Raw genomic sequence first — 20,097 nt, forward strand, 5'->3', positions numbered from 1 at the left:
CCATTTTCATAGCCGGCTTTCGCACTAAATATAATTTATGTTGCTCATTCAAAGTGTGAGCTTTACGTTATATAGGGCTAAACAAGGGAAAACCCCTCCTAGACCAGACTCCACTTCGCTCCCGAGCTCGCGCCAAAAATGCAGACCCAGCTAACGGCTCGCGCACAGACTGCTGCTCCCTTCCGGTGCGCTGCTCGAAACGGTGCTTCAGCGCGACTTGGGCTCTGTCGCGCATCAAACCTCTCATATCCTTGCCCGCGCGCGTCGCTGCTCGGATGCAGGGGCATCGCGGCGCAGCGCACTCGCGTGAGGACCCAGGCGCTGTTTGGCTTCGGGTGAGGCACGATTCGAGCGGGGCGAGTGAAAGCGAAGCTCTCATCCATCCCGACGAGCGATGAGGGTCGCCAGGAAGCGAAAAGGGTCGCGATGGTCGCTACGCTATGTGGCCTTGCTTATGGGGAGTCACGCGGGCTACCGGGTGGAGTTTGTGTTGTATGTCGGGGTTTCAGTCTCGCAACATCCCCCACACCATCCCGCCGGTTGCACGAGCCCTTCGTTGTCCATGCATGGATGAAGCAAAAACCCTGATAGCCTCTATCCATGTGCATGTGTGTGTGGCCGCTTGCAGCAAGTCCAAGAAGGAGGTGGATGAGGAGAAGGAGGAGGAGTTCCGGAAGCAGCAGGTGGGCAAGCGTGGCGTGAGTGCTTGGAAGTGGACGGGCTGTGTACAGTGTTGTGTAGTGGGGAGCGCCCTGGGGCGTGCAGTCTCCAAAACCCGCCATGGCCCACAGCCATGTAGGCCCACAGCCATGCAGGAGTCCCTGGACTGGTAACGGCCGTTGCCTGCCGCCTGCCAGTACTGCATTCCTGCTCAGCGTCACGCTGCCCCTTGGCTGCCCGCATGTCTCCCGCCCTCCAATAAGACCACATACCCGTATTGCTGCTTCGCTCACATCATCACCTGTTATCGTGTTTCCTAACTCAATAGGAACTGATCCAGAAGCGCAAGAGCGGCGTGCTCATCAAGGAGGCCAACGACCGCCGCCGCAAGGTTGCGGTGAGTGCTCGCTCCTCATCATGTGTGCACGGCTGGGGGCGGGGGCGGGGGCGGGGGCACACACACACGCACGGACGCCTGGTGCTGCGCAAGGGGCGGCTGGCCAGGATTGCACCTCTGTGGCTGGCCCAGGCCCGTGCGCCATGCATTGGGGGCTGGGGGCACACACACAGCCATTCATGAGGCCGTCGAAGGGGCGGCTGCATACGGTGATGCGCTATGGGTTCGCACCGACAGCGCTGGGGGAGGGGGGTCGTGGCGGGGGCCACACACCGCCGCATGCACCACACGCAGTGTGGTCACACACATGCGGTCCGGGCACGTCTCTTCTCGCCCACACGCCTCCTCTCACTCCCCACCTCTTCCCCGCGCCCCCACCCCCGCCTGTGCTGCCTCTCGCGTTTGGCTCGGTCCACCTGTTGCACGCCCTCACCCCCCCCCCTATGCGACTGTACCTGCCTACCACTTCACTTCTTAGTGATCATGAGTGTAAACCCCCCCTCACCCGCCACTCCCGCTCTCGGTGCGCACGCGGTGTCACCCACTCCCACTCCCACGCCCACGCCCACACCCCCACAGGAGACGCTGCAGGAGCGCAAGAACCTGCGCGCGGCGGAGAAGGAGGCCCTGGCGCGCGGCGAGATGCCGGAGACCCTGCAGGGCTGGAAGGTGGGGGGCCGCTAGGGGGATGGTGGTGGCGGTTAGTTCGTTACAATCCCTAAGAAACCAAGACCCAGAGCCGACAGAGCGCGGGGCTAGAAGGGGGCTGGAAGGGGCCGGCCGCTGGGGGGTGCGGGCATGGGGGCCCTCCAGGGCGGCATTTAGAGGGGTGACGGTAGGGGCCAGCGGCGCCTGGGCGAGGTGGCGCCGGGGGTAAGGGAAGGGGACGGGCGAGCGGGCGAACGCGAGGTGCAGTGACATGCAGACCATGAGGGCGCTGGTCGGAAGAGCGGCACAATCACCCACTTGGCGGGCTGGTGGTGGTGGTGGTGGTGGTGCATGGTGGCGGTGGTGTGGGGTTGGGCTGGGCTGGGTGGCTGGCTGGCAGTAGGGCGCCAGTGGCCCTACGTGCCCTACTTTGCCTCTTCTTCACCCATCCATGACACGCACCCAACACAATCACAGCACGACCCGACACGACACGCCCCTCTCCCACCCCCACCCCTCCCTCCCTCTCCCCCTGCAGCCGTACGAGAAGGAGATTGACCAGAAGGGCATCTCGGGCGGCATCGTGGTGCCGCTGCTGCCCTTCGGCATCAAGAAGTACGACGAGGTGGGTGGCGGCTGCAGGCGGGGTGCGGCGGTGTGGGGGCGTGTGCGGTGGCGCGGGCGGCAGCGCTGGCCGCGGTAATCAGCCGGTGATCCCTGACGTCGCCCTCTCCTCCACACCCGCTCACCCCCCACTGCCCCACACACCGTTCCTCACCCTCCCTCACCCTGCACGCCTCCTGCACGCAGGGCGAGCGCTTCGACCTGCGCTCCCCCTACAGCGACGCGGGCTGGGTGGACCCTGAGGAGCAGGACGCCTGGTCGGGCCTGAAGAAGATTGGCACCAAGATCCTCAACTTCAGCGGCAAGAGCGAGCCCAGTGAGTGATGCTGCGGTCGCTACTGTGGAACAATTAGGTAGCACAAGGGGACAAGGGAGGGAAACACGCAGGACTGCGTGTATGCAATGCTGTGTGTGTGTGTGTGTGCACGCGCTGTGTGGCGCGTAATGTGCTGGCGGTTTGGCGTGGTTTGTTGGCAGCAGGTCTGCAAGTGCTGGGCTGGTACGGGGTGTTGGGTCTGCCAGCCAACCGCCTCCCCTCCCCTCCCCTCTCCCCGCCTCTCCTCTCCTTACCCTCCGCTCCTCCTCCCCTCATTCCCCTCATTTCCCTCCAGCCGAGCTCAAGCCCATCATGTGGGCCACGCCCTTCACCAAGAAGCGCGGCGAGGAGGCGCAGGAGCCCGAGGAGCCCCAGCAGCCCAACAAGGGCAAGGCCGGCCGCAAGTAAACAGCCAGCTAGCCGCCAGCTGCTGCCGCGGCTGGCCAGGGGTGCTGGCCGGCTCGCCAGGGGTGCTGGCCGGCTCATCAGGGGTGCTGGCTGGCTAGGGGTCCTGGCCGGCTAGGGTTCCTGTTCCTGGCCGGCCAGGCAAGATGGCGTGGAGGAGGAAAAGCCGGGAGACGGGGCGGTGGTCAGCGGGGCCGCGGCGGCGCAGGAGCCGCGGCCACAGTGCAGGTGGCGGCAGCGTGCGGCGACAGGCGGCGGCAGCGGCGGCGAACAGCGAGAGGGGGCAGTGGGCTGGCGCAGGAGAAGACTGGGTCGGGGGGCGGGGCTGAGGAACGCCCTCGGGAGGGGTGCTACACTGCGGGGGCGCCACACTGCAGCCTGCAGGGCTGCACCGTGTCGTCGGGGTCGTGACCGGGGACCTGGAATTCAAGCAGCATGGACAGTGGCTCGGCCGGCGGCGGCACGGTGGCACAGCAACTGTGTCCGCCAGAGTCGGGGGCAGTGCCGTAGTACGCTGTAGCGGCGACTGCATGTGGCGGCGGCGGTACGGCGGCTGGAGCGGCAGGCGGCGGCCGGGAGGAGGCAGAGCCGGTTACGCGTTACAAATGCGGCTGCGTGCTACGACCCGGAGCCACACGACCCACCTCCCCGGCTCATCAGCTACAGCCCCTTCGCCCCTGCTCTCTCCCGGCTCCTCTTCCCAGCAGCAGCAGGCAGCAGCAGCAGCACCTGCAGTAGCTACAGCTTGTGCAGCGCCTGCTCCTCCTCGGCCTTGACGGCGGCAGTAGCAGCGGCCTGGCGGGCGACGTACATGCGGCCCAGGCTGCCTGCAACTGCCAGGTGGCCGGCGCACAGGGCCAGCCCCACCACTGCTACAGCCGGCGGCCCCAGCTTCAGCTTGACGCCTGTGTGTGGGGGGGGGGGGGCAGCAGGGGCAGGGCGCGAGTGGGCGCATGGTAAACATGGGTGGGTGGGTAGGTGGCTGGGTGGAGGGACAGTTGCGGAAGAGTTTTGGGGGTCAGCGGGGTAGTGTATGGGTTGGAAGCTGCGAGAATGGCGTGAGCGCTGGCGCACAATAACTGATGCGAGGAGAGAAGAAACAGAGACAGGTTCAAGTGTGTGCAGGGTCGCTGGATCTGTGGGACAGGATGCAGAGCGCGGCGTGGAGGACTGGAGTGGCGTGGCGTGGCGGCTGCGCGGCGGCATGTGTGCGAGTGGCGGTGACACACGGCCTCCACACAGCCTCCACACACACGAACAGCACAGGGCGTGGAGGGCTCGGCATGCCCCGTGTGAGCAAAGCAATTTGGTGTGCGTGTCTTTTTGACCTGTGTGTGTGGGTGCGTGGATGTGTATCGTGTCTGCGCCATGTGGTGGTGAGGCGGGGCCGCGTGTCAGGATCCCGCTGCGGGGTCCCGTGGGGATGTGCGGCACGACCGGTGTGAGCCAGGCGTTGGATTGGCACGTGTACGGCACGTGGGTATGCGTGTGCGTGATGCCTTCATTACACAAATGCCCGCAGACATGCCCGCATGTATTTTTGTATGTTTCGCAAGCAAAGCCTATGCTTGGTGAGGAGGAGTTGTTATGTGATTTCGTGGAGGTACGTATGGTCGAGGCGGGCGGGGCATGTACGGCGCTCCGTTTTCTGCCCGCCTTTGCCGTTTGTGGATTGGACGCATTTTATCTCTCGTGAGCTCGTGAGCGGTTCGCAGGATGGTTTTCGAATTGTGTGACCGGGTCGTTGCGATTGCGGAGTCGATATGAGAACAATGCCAGGTGCCACGGCCGCTTATAACGCTTTGTAGCAAGCTCTGCGAATAGCCGGCCCATCGGCACCTCCGCGGCGTATTGGCAAGATGGCGGCGCTGTAACAAAACACACATGATGACATGGGACTGGTTGGGCTTGCCTCCTGCTCCCCCCCCCCCCCCCCATGCTCGTGAGCCATCCAGCCCGCACGCACGCGCACACGCTCAAGCCCTCGCACACTCACCCACGACCTCGAACAGAGCCGCCGCCGCCGTGTCGCCCAGCCGCTGCACCACCGTGTCTAACACCACCTGGTGGTTGCAGGGGGGGAGGTGGTGGTGGTGGTGGTGGTGGTGGTGGTGGTGGTGGTGGCAGGGGAGGTGGGTGGTGGTGGTGGTGGTGGTGGTGGTGGTGGTGGTGGTGGTGGTGGTGGTGGTGGTGGTGGTGGTGGTGGTGGTGGTGGTGGTGGTGGTGGGCGTGAGAATTTTAGTGGGGGCCTTGCAGGACAGGGTAGGTGAGGTGTGAAGCAGCGGGTGTGGTGTGATGGGCAAGGCGGTGGTGAGTGACGCAGACAAATGAGCATCAGGCCACACACGGAGCGGGTGACCCCCGCCACACAGGCGTGCCCTCCACGAATCATCAGCCACACACGGGCGGGTGACATGTTCGCACACATAACAACCTTTTCCGAAAGCTCAAAGCTTTCCCCCTCTCTAGCTCCCCCATCCCGCGCCCGCCACCCCCCTGCCCCACCCCCTCCATTCTCCGTTCGCCATGGACGGCCCCCCTCCCTCCCCCCCTTCCTGCCCACCCTCTCCCCCTCCCCACCTTTGCCGTGTACTTCTCCCTCCGCGACACCACCGTGAACAGCACCTCGCGACACGGCCGCGACAGCGCGTACGCCACCACCTTGCGGACCACCTCCACACCTGCGCCACGGCCACATAGCAGACAGGCAAACAGGCGCGGCGGACGGTGGGCGCCTGAAACCCCTAGACTAGAATCGTCCACTGCTTCATACCGTACTGCTTATACCGTTAGCGTCAAGGCTAGAGGCCGGACAGGCTGGAGCTGTGGGCGCTTGTGCCCGCAGTGCCGCAACCTGTGCGGGCTCCCTGTTCTCCTCTACTACGCCAGTCCGGAAGCACACGCCGCCCTTCTGCCCTGCCCGCGCCTCGACCGCCCTCGAAGACCCGCTGTCCTCCCCTCGCCGCCACTACGGGAACATGGGAACCCCTCCACCTACCCCACCCCTCCCATCTAGTCCCACATCCGCCCCCCTTACCCCTCCACACACCCATCCCTCACACCCTCACACCCTCACACCCTCACACCCACCCACCCACCCACCGGCAATGGCCGCCGCGGACGGCGCCAGCCCAATGGCCGCCATGCCCACCAGCGACACCGCGGGGCCCACCAGCAGCGTGGCAGCCACACCCAGCCGCGTCAGCACACGGCCTGAAGCAGGAGAGGGAAGTGGGGGGGGGGGGTATTGGGGAGGTTAGGGGGGAGCTTACTACCACAACTGTCCCAAATCCTCACAGTAACAGGGAGCTGGGGCGTGCGAGCACACGGGGGCGCAAGGGGCACACACACACACACACACACATACACACACACATACACACACACACATACACACACACACGCACACACACACACACACACATACACACACATACACACACACGCACATACACACACATACACACACACACATACACACACACACGCGCGCGCGCATACCTGTGAGCAGCATCTGTGCCGCGAATATTACTCCGGCACTGGCGGTGTTTAGCGCCGCTGTGGGGGAGGGGAGAGCCCAGGTGGGGGCGAGGGGGTGGGCGAGGCGCGGCAGCCGTGGACACACACTCACGCCAGCCCCTTGCCCTCATTCTCCCTGTCCCTGTCCCTGTCCCTGTCCCTGCCCCTTGCCCCTTGCCCCATTCTCCTAGTCCCTGTCCCTGTCCCTGTCCCATTCTCCTAGTCCCTGTCCCTGTCCCTGTCCCTGTCCCAGTCCCAGTCCCAACCCCAGTCCCTGTCCCTGTCCCTGTCCCTGTCCCTGTCCCTGTCCCTGTCCCTGTCCCTGTCCCTGTCCCTGTCCCTGTCCCTGTCCCTGTCCCTGTCCCTGTCCCTGTCCCTGTCCCTGTCCCATCCCTCCCCCGAGCCCGGGCGGCGACATTTATCGCCGGCGCCGCTCGCCCTGCTGCTCCACGACGCCTCGGCCGCCCTCCCATAAGTATTACCGCTTGCAACTAACGCCTCTGCCTGTCCTCCGCTAGTTCAGCTTGGTTTGGTTTAGTTTGGGCTGGTATTTACACCCCCTCTCCCTCTCCCTCTCCCCCTCTCCGTCTCTCCCTCTCCGCCCCTCCCTCTCACCAAAGAAGGCGATGCGGCTGTCGCTGCCCGCCAGCCAGGCGGCGCGGCTGACGATGGCGGCCCGCAGGAAGTAGAGGGTGGCGCTGGTGGCGTAGTTGAGCGCCAGGAAGGCGCAGGCGGACAGCAGGTAGGGCGAGGCGGCGATGAGGCGGAAGCCCTCCAGGAGGTGGGGAGGCGCAGGAGCAGCCGGAGCAGCCGGAGCAGCCGGAGGAGGAGCAGGTGGAGGAGGAGGGGTGAGGAAAGGAGGAGCGCTGGGACTTGGTATGGGGCGGCTGGCGCCGCCGAGGGTGGGGCGGTCCAGGTCGTGCAGCCCGTTCCCGGAGGCTGACGCCACCACGTAGGTGGGTGGCTGCGCCGCCGCCGCCGTCCCCGTCCCCCAGGCCCCGGCGGCCGCCACGGTCACGCCGCCCGCCTTCTCCGCACGACCCGACATAGCCTGTGTGTGTGGGCGGAGGGGGGGGGGGCGTCGCGGTGGCGGCAGGGAGCAGCAGTAAGAGTAGCAGTGGCAGCAGTAGCAGCAGCCGTGGCAACGTTGCCGTACGGTTCGGTGAGTGCTTGCATGTTCGCCGCCGTGTCACCCGCCCTGATGCCGTCCCTCCGCCAACACGACATCTCCCGAGTCCCGCACCGCACACAAAATCCGCGCAACCCAACCTGCTCCCCCCAAACGCACCCGGCACGCCCGAGCCGCCATCAGCAGCAGCCACGCCGCCGGCAGCAGCAGCCACGTGGACGCGCCTGCGGCGGACAGACGAGCAAACACACACGCTGGAAAAGAGCATATGAGAAGCTCCGATAAATGGAAAAGGATAACGAGAGCTCGGCAGCCGTTCCTTGTGCGGGTAGCTTCCACTGCTGCGCATGCACAGGCGCAAGGGGGTGGGGACTCTCGCTGTCACTGCCAACGCCCCTGCCCCTGCCGCTGCCCCTGCCTCTGCCCATGTCACCGCGAGCGGCAGCTGCAGCTCACCCGCCGCGCCCGTGCGCTTGCAGGCGGCGCCAAACGCCAACGCCGACGCCGACGCCACCAGCTGCCCCAGGGTCGCGCCTGCAGACACACACACACACACACACACACACACACACACATGTGACATATACGGCACACACAAGCACAGGGTCTTGACGTTCGAGATGACTTACTAGGGCCCAAGTCTACACACCGGCCCGGTCACACCCACGCTGGGGGGTGGGCTGCATCCCGCACCTGCACCTGCTCTACACCCCTCCCCGCACCGCCCCAGCCCCATGGTCCCCCACTCCCACCTGCCCCCAGGAAGCCATACACGCACTTGCCCCGCTCCCCCTCCTCCCTGCCGCACCTGCCCCCAGGAAGCCGTACACGCGGGTGCTGGTGGCGGGCGAGAAGGTGTCGGCACACACCGCCCACAGAGTGCTGGTGGACAGCAGGCTCTGCGGGGGGGTAGCCATCCATGGGATGGTGTGTATCAAATATGAAGTGAAGTGCCGACGTCCAGAGGTACAGCGGGCACACGCGACGCATTCCATACCGTTGTTTCGCCAGCGGCAGGCTGCTGGCTCCCCCGTGTTTCCGTGGCGGCTAACGCTAAAATACTAAGTTCCTATTGAAAGCAAAGTAGTCTGGAGTAGTAGTGGTGATAAGTAAGGCTCGTTGGTAAAGAAGCTGAGTGCATGCGTCTAGGTGGCTAGCTTAGCTGCTGCGGCGCGAAACCGGGACCCCGCGAACTCACCTAAGCGCTCAGCAATGCAAGCCACGCCAGAGCCGCGCGCGCAGGGGAAAGCACACACAGGAAATGGGCGAGCGGCAGTAAGGCGTGGCGGACTCAAACGGCAAACAGGCGGCACAGACATATAAGCAAACGTGCAATGCGAGTAGTAGTGAGAGCCAAAGTAAAAGCATAAAAAAATGGGGGGAGGGGGGGTAGCCGTTCATGGAGAGGGGTAACATGTGTGTGTGTACGACACATACGGTATTATGATAGACAAGCAGAAACGGGTCAAGCAAGTAAGGGTGGGGAGCCCACCATTTCCAGTAACAAAGCCAAGACAAAGAACGCGGGGAGTCTAAAGTCTCATTTGGCCAGACACGCTTGCCCGTCGCCGCCATGCCCCGTACCTGCAGACTGAGGTAGACGTAGAAGCAGACCCGCACGGCGGTGCCGTACCCGCTGTACGTCAGGGGCGGCGCCTGCCCGCCTGGCGGCGCCGCCGGCAGCCCCGGCCGCAGCAGGCGCAGCAGGCGGGCGGGCGCCCAGGGGTCGGGGGAGGTGGCCAGCAGCAGCAGCCACAGCGCTGCGCGGCCAGAGGCGAGGGGGCGCGGCGCGAGGGTGCGGGTGCGTACACACACAGTGTGCGCGGGCAGGCTTACGGGGGTTGTGGAGGGGGTCAGGGGTGTGTTTCCAGGCATATGGGGTCCCATGAGCATACGGCGCTCGCGGTGGGTCTTGTCTACAGGGCTGCAGCGCCAGTGGCTCAATAGCTGCCCGCGTTCTGTCGGGCCCTAAAATCTCCAACCCCGCTTGTGGAGTTACAACACAGAGGGGACTGCGACCCCTTACTACTGGTCCTCGGCCTACTTGACATTGGTTTCGGGTTGCACGCCGTCCCCCTCCCCCTCCCCCTCTGCCCCCTGCCGCCCCCCTGCCGCACTCACCCAGGAGGCAGCCGCACATGACGTTGCACAGGCGCCCGAAGCCCGTGGCCCTGTGGGTGTTTATGTCGGGGGCAAGGGGTAGTCAATCCCAAGCGGGACGGGGGTCAAGCCGTCTGTCGCAGGGCGTTTGGGGACCGTGGCGTGCCAGAGCACTTGAGGTTTGGGTTGCGCAGCCCCCAGTTTCCGTAGCCCCTCTCCCGCCCTCCCCTGCCGCTTGCCCACCCCCCGCTGCAACTACCGCCTCTAACGATGCTCCGCCAGTTTAGCTTGGTTTGATTTAGTTTGGGCTGGTATTCGGGGGTAGCCCCACACCCACACACGCACCTGGATCCTGTGGTGGGGTTGACCACGTACGACGTGACCAGCGGCGCCGCCACCGCCGTCACCACCAGGCTGGCCGTAAACAGGCTGGGCAGCACGGAGGGGCCTGCGGGGCGTGCGTGTGTGTGTGTGTGTGTGTGTGTGTGTGTGTGTTGAAAAAAAACAACAAAACGAACGGGGCGTGCGTGTGTGTGTGCGTGTGTGTGTGTGGAATGAAAGGACAAGAAGAAAGGGTCGGCACTGTGCATGCGGACGTGTGTGGTTGTGTGGTGGTGGTGGTGGCGGTGGTGGTGGTGGGGTGGGAATTTCTAGACAGTCTTCAAGTGCCAGCGCCTCGTTTGCTCCCCTATGAGCTCCACCTCATCCTCCGCCTCCACCTCCACCTCCACCTCCACCTCCACCCCCACCTCCCACCCCATTAATCCCCAGCTGCCTCACCCAGCGTGAGCGCCACGTCCTCACGCAGCGGCAGAAGAATGAAGTAGGAGGCCAACACCTGTCCGGGTCGAACACGTGAGTGTGTAAAGAAAAGGAAAGCCCGCCACACGTGAGAGAGTGTGTGTGTGTGTGTGGGAGGGTGTTAACAATGTGTGTGTGCTCCGGCGTGTGTCACTACCGGAACATGTGTTGAGTGGAGGGGCTTGCCATCCGGACCGCTTTGCGGCGCCAGGTCGTGGCCGTTCACACACACACACACACACACACACACACACACACACACACATGGCGGGCTTCGTTTTGCTGTTATTGTTTTCACACGCACGATACACGACACACGGTCTGACAGCCCTGATGCCGCCCAGATTGTGCACATGTGCTTGTGAGTAGGGTGGGCCGAGGCGCGGGGGACTCACGAAGAAGAAGGCGGTGAAGCCATGGCGGGCCGTGACAGCCTGCGAGGTCAGCGGGGACACGGGTCAGGAGGGAGGGCGGGGACGGGCCAGTGAAGGGGAGCGCGGGGAGGGGCCAGTGGGGGGGAAGGGTGAAGGAGTTGGCGGCGCCGTGTACCGGTCGTGCCCGGGTGGCCCGACCCCCTGCTCCACAGCCACAGCCCATTCCACCCCCCCCCCCCCCCCGGCCACCCAGCCCCCATGCGCGCGTGCAGCGGCTGAGGCGCGGCTGGCCACGCGCCATGTGCCAGCTGTGTGCCACGTGCCAGCTAGCCACGCGCCATGTGCCATGTCACCATGTGCCGTGCATTGCACTGCGTGTGTATGTGCGCGATTACCAGTGGTGGCACGTGAGCAATGAGTTGCACCGCCCCGCCACGGCCCCGCCCCAGCCACGGCCCGGCCACGGCCCGGCAACGGCCACGGCCACGGCCTGGCCCGGCATGGCACCACGTGACCCACCTCGTGCGGTGACAGCGAGTAGCCGTACAGGCAGGAGAACCAGGAGGCAGGCCGCATGGCTGTAGCTGCGGCAGCAGCAGTAGCAGCTGGCGGGTGCGGCAGTAGCAGCCGGGGAGCTGCTGCAGTGGCTGTGGCTGTGGCTCGAGCTAGCTTGTTCGTTCACGAACCACTGAGCTCGCTTAGGCGCGACATCAGCTAGTCAGCTAGATAGGTTGCTGGCGATGCGGTCGAGGATCCCGGAAGGGCCTGAGGCCGGGCCGGGAGCTACTGCCTGCTGCCCTCACGCTGCAAGGACAGCAGCGGTGAGCATGTGCCCTTGGTTTGCTGCGGCGGGCTACGCCAGGCCACCTGTGCCGGCACGGCCGGCATAGCTGATCCTCCCGGCTTCAGGAGTTGTATCTGCCTGATGTGATGAGGGCTGGATGACGCTCGCGAGGTCACAACCGGCAGGGCCGGGTGGGGGCACCAGACCTGGCGTCCCGACGTGCTGTCCCAAGTCCCCGTGATACTGATTGCAAGTGCGCTGGAAACCCGTTCAATTTTCGTCTTGAGCAGCGCTTGCGTCCTCGTTCTGCGACTGTCGCGCACGCTTGGCTTCGATTGTAGCCGTCACTTCACGCCGGGCCCAAGTGAATGCTATTGTCAGTGCACTAATAGATAGCAAATGCCTGAGAAGAGTTGAATTGGTGTCTTTTCCGGGCATCGAGCAGAATGGTTCAGGATGTTGCGCTTCGTCAACGCCAAACAGTTGCATGTGTTGTGAGTATTATAACAGGAATTAAAATCACGTATCAATCATACGCGCAAAGATGGCAGGTAGGCCATATGATTGAACCGGCCGGCTTGATCCGGCTCTTGCGTGTGAGCCTGTGAGCGTGTGAGCCTGTGCCATGCGCACCACTCAGCGCGCATACTACCTACGCACCACGCTCCTCACCACCGTCTACAGCCCTAAAATCTTCCCTCCAATGACAGGAGCCCCGGCGCCCTATGAATCCACGCCGCAGTCGGCAGTTCCCGGTCTCTACACTCAAGTACACTCCCACCCCACACCGTACGCCTCCTCCACAGACCCCTTTCCCAGGCCTCCCCCTCCACACCTCCTCCCCAACGCCTCCTCCCCTGCTCCCGCGCCTCCTCCCTCCTCTCCTGCTCCCAACCCCGATTTATTTTGGGCTGGTATCCGCAACGCCTCCCCCCTCCACCCCGGCTCCCACGCCTCCCCGCCATCACCTCACAGCGGCGAACTCGCCGAGGGCAGTAGGTCGCACCGCCGCAGTCCGGCACGCAGGTACGTGCCGCTCCTCCCCCCTGCCTTGTAGTCCAGCTGCAACCCCCCCACCACCATGTCCTTAGCCGCGGCCTTGCACATGTCGTACACGGTCAACGCTGCCACGCTGGCAGCGGTCAACGCCTCCATCTCCACCCCCGTCTTGCCGTCGGTCACGGCCAGGGCCCGTACGGCAACGGAGCGGCTGGCTGGATCCAGCCGCAGCTGCACGTCCACCTGTAGTGTGTTTGTGTGGGGGCGGGTGGGAGAGGTGAAGGAGATGACTCCAGACGAGCAGATACTGTAATCAATGGAACACAGGGCTCAAACCAAGGTCTGATGTGGGCGGTTTCGTCACGGTTGCCATGGTGCTTGCATGGCCGGCGGCACGATGTGCCCTTGCATGGTGGGTAACCCGGGACTGCCCTACCTCCTCTTCCGCACTGAAGTAGAATGTGACAACGTGTGCAGTCATCCCATTTACCACTGCGAGTGGCCAGCGAAACCGCACCCCCCCCCCGATCTCCCCACCACAGCCACCTCCCCAGACTCCCCCCTCTCGCACCTTGCTGATGGGTATGTTGTGGCACAGCGGGATGAGCGAGGCGGTGGCCTTGGCGCCCATGATGCCAGCCAGCTGCGACACCTGGCACACAGCAGGTGTGTGTGTGTGTGTGTGTGTGTGTGTGTGTGTGTGGTAAAAGAACAACAAAACGAGGCCCGCCCAAGCGGCGCCGTGTGTGTGTGTGTGTGTGTGTGTGTGTGTGTGTGTGTGTGTGTGTGTGTGTGTGTGTGTGTGTGTGTGTGTGTGTGTGTGTGTGTGTGTGTGTATGTGCGTGTGTGTGGGGGGAGTAGGTAAAGGGGGATGTTTGTTCCGGAACCAGGAAAAGCCAAGGAGAGAGAAGGAGGAGACAGAGATGCGGAATGATCGCCCGAGCCCAACCACAGGCCCTCAAGTCAGCACTCCAAGTCCAAGCTCCCAACATCCAGCATGCTAGATGCAACTGAATCCAAACCCACCACCGCACTGCTCGGCTGCTGCCGCATTTCCCCAATCTGGTACAGCAGTTGCGCACGCCCCGCTCGCTTTGTGCACAGCACAGCAACGCCAATCCAGCAACGTGCCGCACCCCACACCACCCCCATACCCCAACATACCACCCCAAAACACACCACACGCAACCCCCCCAACACACAACACAATACCACCGCCAGCAACATCTCCATGCCCCGCGCACCTTGAGCACGTCCCCCTTCTTCAGGCTGTTCGCCGCCACTGCCTCGTAAGCGTCACCCAGATACACCACACAGGAAGCCTGGGCCTCCCGGGTAGTCACCGACTTCTGCGTTGGCAGCGGGCGGGCGGGTGGCGCAGCAGGGTGAGTATTCGACGGCACGCCCCTTACTCCACACCAGCCTTAATCCATGCAAACCTCACTCCACACCAGTCTCCCACTGTCCCACCTGGCTCACGTCCACCATAGCTGCTGACCCGCTGGCGTCGATGTGGGTCAGCCGCCGTTCTGCAGCCGCCGCCGCCGCTGCCACCCCCGCAGTCTCCTCTGAATCGCCTTCAAGGGAAACAGAGCTAGTGCTCAAGTGTGAGGGCCCGGTTGGGTCGCTGTACGAGCCGCCATGGCCGCTGGCAAAGGAGGGGCTGGGCTGGGCGTCGCGGGGGGAGGGGTAGCCGGGGCTGGGGCTGGCGCCAGCATCCGAGGAGGGGGAGGAGGAAGGGAAGGAAGAGGAGGCGCTGGAAGCTGCCCGGGATGAAGTGGAGATGCCGAAGAAATCCTCCAGCTCCTGGGCGGTGTGTAGGGATTCGGGGCACAGGCTTCAGAGCTACCGCAGAGCCCACGCGTGAAGCCACAGCGCACCCACGAAACACGCCCCGTTGGCACTGCCATAAGCGCCAGCGCTGGTCAGCGGTCGCGACGCACTCTGTTCGCATCAGCAATATCCCTCGTTGTCGTGCTCCATAGCCTGCTGCCAGAGCAAGCGGACGCGCCTTGCAATGGCCCTCGTAGCCCACCAAGCAATAGCGCAGCCGTCTGCTTAAGCATAGTTGTTATACAGGTATATAGTGCGTGTTCAAGGCGTTGGAACGCAAATTGAGGTCAGGCACGCAAGTGACCCAATCGCAGCCGGGTCGCTCCTGCAACCACAGCGTCTAGCGAGGTCGAGGAGTATGCATGTACAAGTATTATGTTATAACACTAACATTCAGGAAGTCGCTCGTTGATTTTTGCCCCTGCACGAAGACTGAGCCCATTAACTTTTTCTTTCATGTCACTTCGGAGGCAGCCGCTATGGGTCTACCAGCCAGGCAGCAACACGGGGTTAGCTGCGGTGGGCACGAGAGGTGACTCGGCCCGTGGATTATCAGCGCCAGGCCTGCATGTGAACCATGCGCCCGGGCCCGCCTTCGCGATTCCAAACATGAGCTACGCGCCAGAGTATGACCTGACGCTTGAAGAGCTATGTAAGCGGCTTAGTATGGAGGCGGCGGGGCATTAAGTAACCGCCGGTTCCGGCCCTTCGTGACCTCCCGTCCACCGCTGAACCGGTGCCAACCCGCATTCTTTGATCATGCCCTTCTCGTTCCCTGCACGGTAACCCCCGCTTTCGCAGGTGAATGCCTTATCAACGAGCTGCCGGCTGCCGTTGGCTGGGTAAGCAGCCACACACCCTTTCCGTTCATGCGTGAGGGTTGCTGCCTTGCTGGTTGTCGGGTTCACTAGCACCGTGCAAGCCTTACGGTATGCACACTCACAGTCACGCGGCCCGGCCAAGGCGCGAGCCGCTCCTGGCGCGGCATCCCCATGGGCCCATGTCCCCGCCACGCCCACAAACCGATGATCCCATGTCGCCGCCACGCCCACAACCTCCCCTCTGACAACCCGACGTGAACCGCTGTCGTGGCCTGAAAACACCAAGCCGTCACCCCCCCAACCCGCCCCCCACCCAGCCCCCACCCCCAAACACACGCACAACAACGTGTCTGACGTGTGACATGCCGCCGCACACAGGTGCCCCCCACGGAGCGGGAGGAGGTGGTGGTGCGGCAGCTGCGGCCAGGCAAGCCGGCGTACGAGGTCCGCACGGCGCGGGGGCGGCTGCGGCAGGAAAGCTGCAAGGCCGTGCCCTGGCGGTAGCGGCGGCGGCGGCGGCCGCGGTAGCGGCGACGTTGCCGCGGCGGCATTGCGGCAGGGGCGGCAGGGGCGGTGGTGGCAGGGGCGGTGGCGGCGGCGGCGGCAGCTGCGGCAGTCACCGCTTCTTCGCGGCAACTCGCAGGGCAGTAGCTTTGTGATTTCTGCTGGCACAGCGCTACGCAGCTGTGGAGGCGGTGTTCCTGGCGGCAGCTGACGTCAGCTCATCTGCTGCGCGGTCACATGGATGGGGTCCACCGGAGGACGTTGAGGTGTGGGGTCTGGGGCGGCGCTTGTCCGTGTTGGCGACCTGGCCGGCGGCGTACGTGTGGGTGCGTCTAGGCACGTGCGGTTGCTGGGCGTGGGTAGCCTGCTGATTCAGTCTCAAAGAAACCAAGACCCAGTACATACGGTGCGGTACGGTGCTGCGGCAGCAGGTGCTGTATGTGGTGCGCGAACGTAGGGCTGTTGCTGGGGCACCAGCTGCCTGGCATGCCGCATTTGGGGTCGGCACTGAATCATACTCGTTTTGTTACACACTTGAGACAAAGGTGTTCGGCACTGCATAGCCATGCCCTTGATTGTGTTGACTGGCATGACCGGCGGGTTGCCCATGAGCTGATTCGACATGTGTGTATTTTCATAGCATCTTAGTACAGTGTTGATTAATGTCGGACGTCAGAGAAGAGTATTACGGTATGATCACGGGTCTTGCTTGCAGTGGAGGGCTTTGCGTCGGCGCCTGCAGCTCCCGCCTCGCTGGCTCGTCGTTAGTCTGTGGGTGCGAGGAGGGGCGGGGTGAAGAAGAGGCGCGCACATTGTGTGTGAAGGAGTGCCTCTTCAGGCCGTTCTACAAGAGATGGAGCGGGGCCGGGGCGAAATTGGAAGGTGCAAGGTTGCAGGAAAGTGCAGCGATCAAGACAGATGTGCAGACATAGAGCGGGTGCGCATGGTGTGATGCTTGCAGCAAGTAAGGGAAGGGTGCGCTGCTGCGCTGTGTTTTGTGACCCTCATCACACACGACCTGTGTGGGGCACTCCTGCTCCACAATCTTGCGTTTACAACTCACATTTGCGGATCTTGATGGGCCAGTGCGGGAAGCGCTTGTGCCAGTACGCAATGCCGTAGCTGCGACAGGGTGCGTGTGTGTGCGTGTGTGTGCATGCGGCAAGGCGGGAGCAGCAGCAAGCAGCAGCAGCTTCAGAATGCGCAGAGGCACACAGCCCACCCCACCTCACACTTGAACAACACAAACCACCTCTACCACACACACACACACACACACACACACACACACACACACACACACACACACACACACACACACACACACACACACACACACACACACACACACACACACACACACAAACCACATCACACAGCACCACAGCGCTCACTGCTGCAGGGTGCGCTGCGAGTCGTCCAGGTGCTTGCCCGCGTACGACAGCCGCTGCAGCGCCGGCAGCAGCCCGCCCGCGTCCTGTGTGCGTGGCAGTAGCATGTGTGTGACACGTCATGACGAGTCATCAGGTGTGTGGCGCCATGACAAGTCACAGAGCACAAGGGAAGACAACATGCAGGACCGTGTGCATGTGCTTGTGGTGAGGTACGCCACCCCATGCACAAGGCAGGGACACACACCGCACCCGCGCCCACTTCATGACACACAAACGCCCTCCCCTCTTCCCGCTTCTTTTGCCTTGTGCTCTGAGCAACACGCCCTCCACGACCACCCGCACCCGCACCCACGCACCCGCAGCACCGCCCTCAGCTCCTCCACCCGCGTGCGTGCGCCCACCGCCACCCGGAACGGTCCGCCGCGGTGCCGCCCACTGCCCGCCGCGTCCACCTGCGCGCCGTACTCGCCGTCGCCGTGCTGCAGGCAGGCAGGTAGGCAGGCAGGCAGGCAGGCAGGCAGGCAGGCAGGCAGGCAGGCAGGCAGGCAGGCAGGCAGGCAGGCAGGCAGGCAGTGTGTGTGGTGGGGGAGGGGGGAATGTATATGTGTGGTGGTGGAAATGTGCGGTGGGGAGCAGGGGGCGTGTGGAGCAGGGGGCGTGTGGAGCAGGGAGCGTGTGGCGGTGAGCAGGGAGCAGGGAGTGTGTGGAGCCTGGAGCTCGGAGCGTGCAAACAAAAGTAGACACAACTCGGTGCAACTCGATACAACTTGGTGCAACACCGCTCACAACAGCTCGGCACGCACATGCCCCTCGCACACCCTCACTGCCGTGCTGCCCACCTCCATTCTGGCGCTCACGCATGTCACCTCTGTCGTCTGCTTCTCCCAAAAGGCGAATGCCCCGTTGCTAACGCCCTCGCACACTCGCTCACTCACCAGCTCGCTCACCACCCACAGCTGCAGCACCTCCTCCCCCTCGGCAGCGCCCGCCGCCGCCCGCGACGCGCCTGGGGCCAGGTAGCCTGTGCGTGTGCAACGGCACCGGTCGTCGTGACTCCCCGACTCCCCGACTCGTGACCCGGGAGGCGTTGTGGGAACGGGAGGCGGAGCGCGCGGTGGCACGACACGAACCAGGGGAGGTACGAACAGTGTGCCGTGCCGCCCAGGGGACTCAGGGCAGGAGGGAGGAGGGAGGCAAACCGCTCACGGCGGGATAGCACGCCCGATTGCAGGCCAATGTTGGGGTCTGGGAATACGCTGCTGCGCACCACAGGACTACGCCAATCCGCCCCTTGCCCTGTCCCATAGCACGCAACAACTGGAGCGCAGGAGTCTCGAGCGCTGCGGCACTGGGTGACGACACAAGCGACACACCCGGCGGGGCCCATCCCGCACCTCTACGGATCCGTACCACAGTCAAGTACGGTACCGGTATAGTCACACACACGCCCCAGACGAGGAGCCCCGCCCACCACGCCCGCACCGTGCGGCACCCCGGCGGCGTAGGCTGCGGCCCGGTCTGCCTCCGCCTGCTCCTTGCTGGGTGCGTACATGGGCTCCCACTCTGTGCGTGTGTGTGCGGTGGGGGGGGGGGGCGGTAGGCGGGAGGATGCGACAAGCTGACTCAAGCTGGGGTTGGGGGCCTGGAACCGGGCGTCGCCTGGACCCCCCGCACTGTAAGCCCCAGCCCCAACCCAACTTACATGCCATTACCCTGACCCGATCTAACCCGTACACGTACACAACAACATGTACCCGACCTGACTCAACCCGTACATGTGCGTACCCGACCCGGCACAGGCCTGCTGACACACGCACGGGCACACGCAGCAGTCGCCCACCTGACAGCTGGCCGCCGTCGGGCTGCAGCACCGGCACGTACTTCTCACCCCCCCGCCCCGCCGGCCCCTCCCCCTCCGAGGTGTAGAAGGGGTAGTTGTTGGGCGGCACAGCCAGGAAGCCCGTGCGACCGGTGCCTGCGCGTGGCGTGGGTGGGTGGGTGAGCGTGTGTGGATGGGTGGGTGGGTGGGTGGGTGGTTAGCGGGTAGGAGTAGTGACCAGGCAAAATTGAAGCAACAGATGCCCTGCACCCCCGCACTCGCGCGCGCGCGCGCACACACACACACACACACACGCATGATTACGGCCCGCTGTTGCTTGCACAACCGCATGCTCAGTGTCAACCCTTTCCCTTTCAGCATTTTTCCAACCCCCTCCCCTGCTTGTACACCTGGTGTGGGGTTGTACTTGGAGAAGGCCACCTCATACGCGGTGGGGTCGGCGCCGGGGGGCGGCACGCAGGAGGGGTCGGACCGGCCCGACAGTTCCGCCAGCTCCTCCCGACTCCATCGCATCGGCACGGCTGTAGCAGCAGCACCAGCAGCACCAGCACCGGCTGTAGCAGCGGCAGCACCACCAGCAGCGGCGCCGCCGGCTGTAGCAGTGGCAGGCCGCTCGTCGCGTCCGCTGCCGCTTGCTACTGCTGCTGCCGCGGTGGGCCCGCCGGCGGGCAGCAGACGCAGCAGCAGCGCCGCAGTCGCCGCGGAGGCTGCCTCTGAGGGCGGCGGGGCGGCAGCACCTGGTGGTGTGGGTGCGGGTGCGGGGTCGTGGGCTGGGGGCGCCGTTGGCGCGGCTGGCTCGGCCATTCCGGCACCGCCCGCTGTATTCCTTCACAGGTGTCGTTAGTGTCAGCGGCTCCAGGCGGCTTAACAGCACGGCAGCAGTAACGCGGCACACGATGGGAAGAACGGCTTTTCAGTGAATTCACGTTGGTTGCGTCAGGCATTAAGG

The 20,097-nt window shown here is 64.3% G+C and overlaps 5 protein-coding genes across 7 annotated transcripts; 2 read left to right on the forward strand and 3 right to left on the reverse strand.

Moving 5' to 3' along the window:
* The first annotated feature begins 46 nt into the window (after window positions 1-46).
* Window positions 47-4,938, forward strand: CHLRE_08g360950v5 (uncharacterized protein). Its single transcript, XM_043064813.1, has 8 exons — window positions 47-185; window positions 282-335; window positions 629-683; window positions 989-1,057; window positions 1,637-1,726; window positions 2,244-2,330; window positions 2,516-2,645; window positions 2,941-4,938. Exons 1-8 carry the CDS (start codon window positions 139-141, stop codon window positions 3,051-3,053), a joined length of 645 nt encoding a protein of 214 aa, XP_042921814.1. The 5' UTR covers window positions 47-138; the 3' UTR covers window positions 3,054-4,938.
* On the reverse strand, window positions 4,821-12,186 carry CHLRE_08g361000v5 (uncharacterized protein). Of its 2 annotated transcripts, XM_043064814.1 has the most exons (15): window positions 11,493-12,186; window positions 10,995-11,033; window positions 10,579-10,636; window positions 10,144-10,246; window positions 9,820-9,869; window positions 9,283-9,458; window positions 8,507-8,597; window positions 8,155-8,232; window positions 7,858-7,922; window positions 7,185-7,620; window positions 6,552-6,608; window positions 6,153-6,263; window positions 5,631-5,731; window positions 5,047-5,113; window positions 4,821-4,889 (listed from the first exon to the last, which is right to left on the reverse strand). In XM_043064814.1, exons 1-15 carry the CDS (start codon window positions 11,547-11,549, stop codon window positions 4,843-4,845), a joined length of 1,536 nt encoding a protein of 511 aa, XP_042921815.1. In that variant the 5' UTR covers window positions 11,550-12,186; the 3' UTR covers window positions 4,821-4,842. The 2 variants fall into 2 exon arrangements, with proteins under 2 accessions (XP_042921815.1, XP_042921816.1); XM_043064815.1 differs by lacking the exon at window positions 4,821-4,889 and having other exon boundaries at window positions 4,941-5,113.
* A 54-nt stretch (window positions 12,187-12,240) lies between these two features.
* CHLRE_08g361050v5 (uncharacterized protein) lies at window positions 12,241-14,946 on the reverse strand. The gene is made up of 5 exons (XM_001696034.2): window positions 14,700-14,946; window positions 14,227-14,562; window positions 14,001-14,105; window positions 13,328-13,408; window positions 12,241-12,999 (listed from the first exon to the last, which is right to left on the reverse strand). Exons 1-5 carry the CDS (start codon window positions 14,820-14,822, stop codon window positions 12,727-12,729), a joined length of 918 nt encoding a protein of 305 aa, XP_001696086.2. The 5' UTR covers window positions 14,823-14,946; the 3' UTR covers window positions 12,241-12,726.
* A 130-nt stretch (window positions 14,947-15,076) lies between these two features.
* CHLRE_08g361063v5 (uncharacterized protein) lies at window positions 15,077-16,898 on the forward strand. Its single transcript, XM_043064816.1, has 3 exons — window positions 15,077-15,241; window positions 15,391-15,431; window positions 15,789-16,898. Exons 1-3 carry the CDS (start codon window positions 15,199-15,201, stop codon window positions 15,912-15,914), a joined length of 210 nt encoding a protein of 69 aa, XP_042921817.1. The 5' UTR covers window positions 15,077-15,198; the 3' UTR covers window positions 15,915-16,898.
* On the reverse strand, window positions 16,571-20,056 carry CHLRE_08g361100v5 (uncharacterized protein). 2 transcript variants are annotated; one of them, XM_043064817.1, is made up of 8 exons: window positions 19,538-20,056; window positions 19,149-19,283; window positions 18,791-18,871; window positions 18,244-18,329; window positions 17,665-17,787; window positions 17,309-17,391; window positions 16,978-17,036; window positions 16,571-16,683 (listed from the first exon to the last, which is right to left on the reverse strand). In XM_043064817.1, exons 1-8 carry the CDS (start codon window positions 19,950-19,952, stop codon window positions 16,679-16,681), a joined length of 987 nt encoding a protein of 328 aa, XP_042921818.1. In that variant the 5' UTR covers window positions 19,953-20,056; the 3' UTR covers window positions 16,571-16,678. The 2 variants fall into 2 exon arrangements, with proteins under 2 accessions (XP_042921818.1, XP_042921819.1); XM_043064818.1 differs by lacking the exon at window positions 16,571-16,683 and adding an exon at window positions 16,901-16,932.
* Window positions 20,057-20,097: the final 41 nt, after the last annotated feature.

Source organism: Chlamydomonas reinhardtii, chromosome 8 (assembly GCF_000002595.2).
Source record: "Chlamydomonas reinhardtii strain CC-503 cw92 mt+ chromosome 8, whole genome shotgun sequence".
NCBI lineage: Eukaryota > Viridiplantae > Chlorophyta > Chlorophyceae > Chlamydomonadales > Chlamydomonadaceae > Chlamydomonas > Chlamydomonas reinhardtii.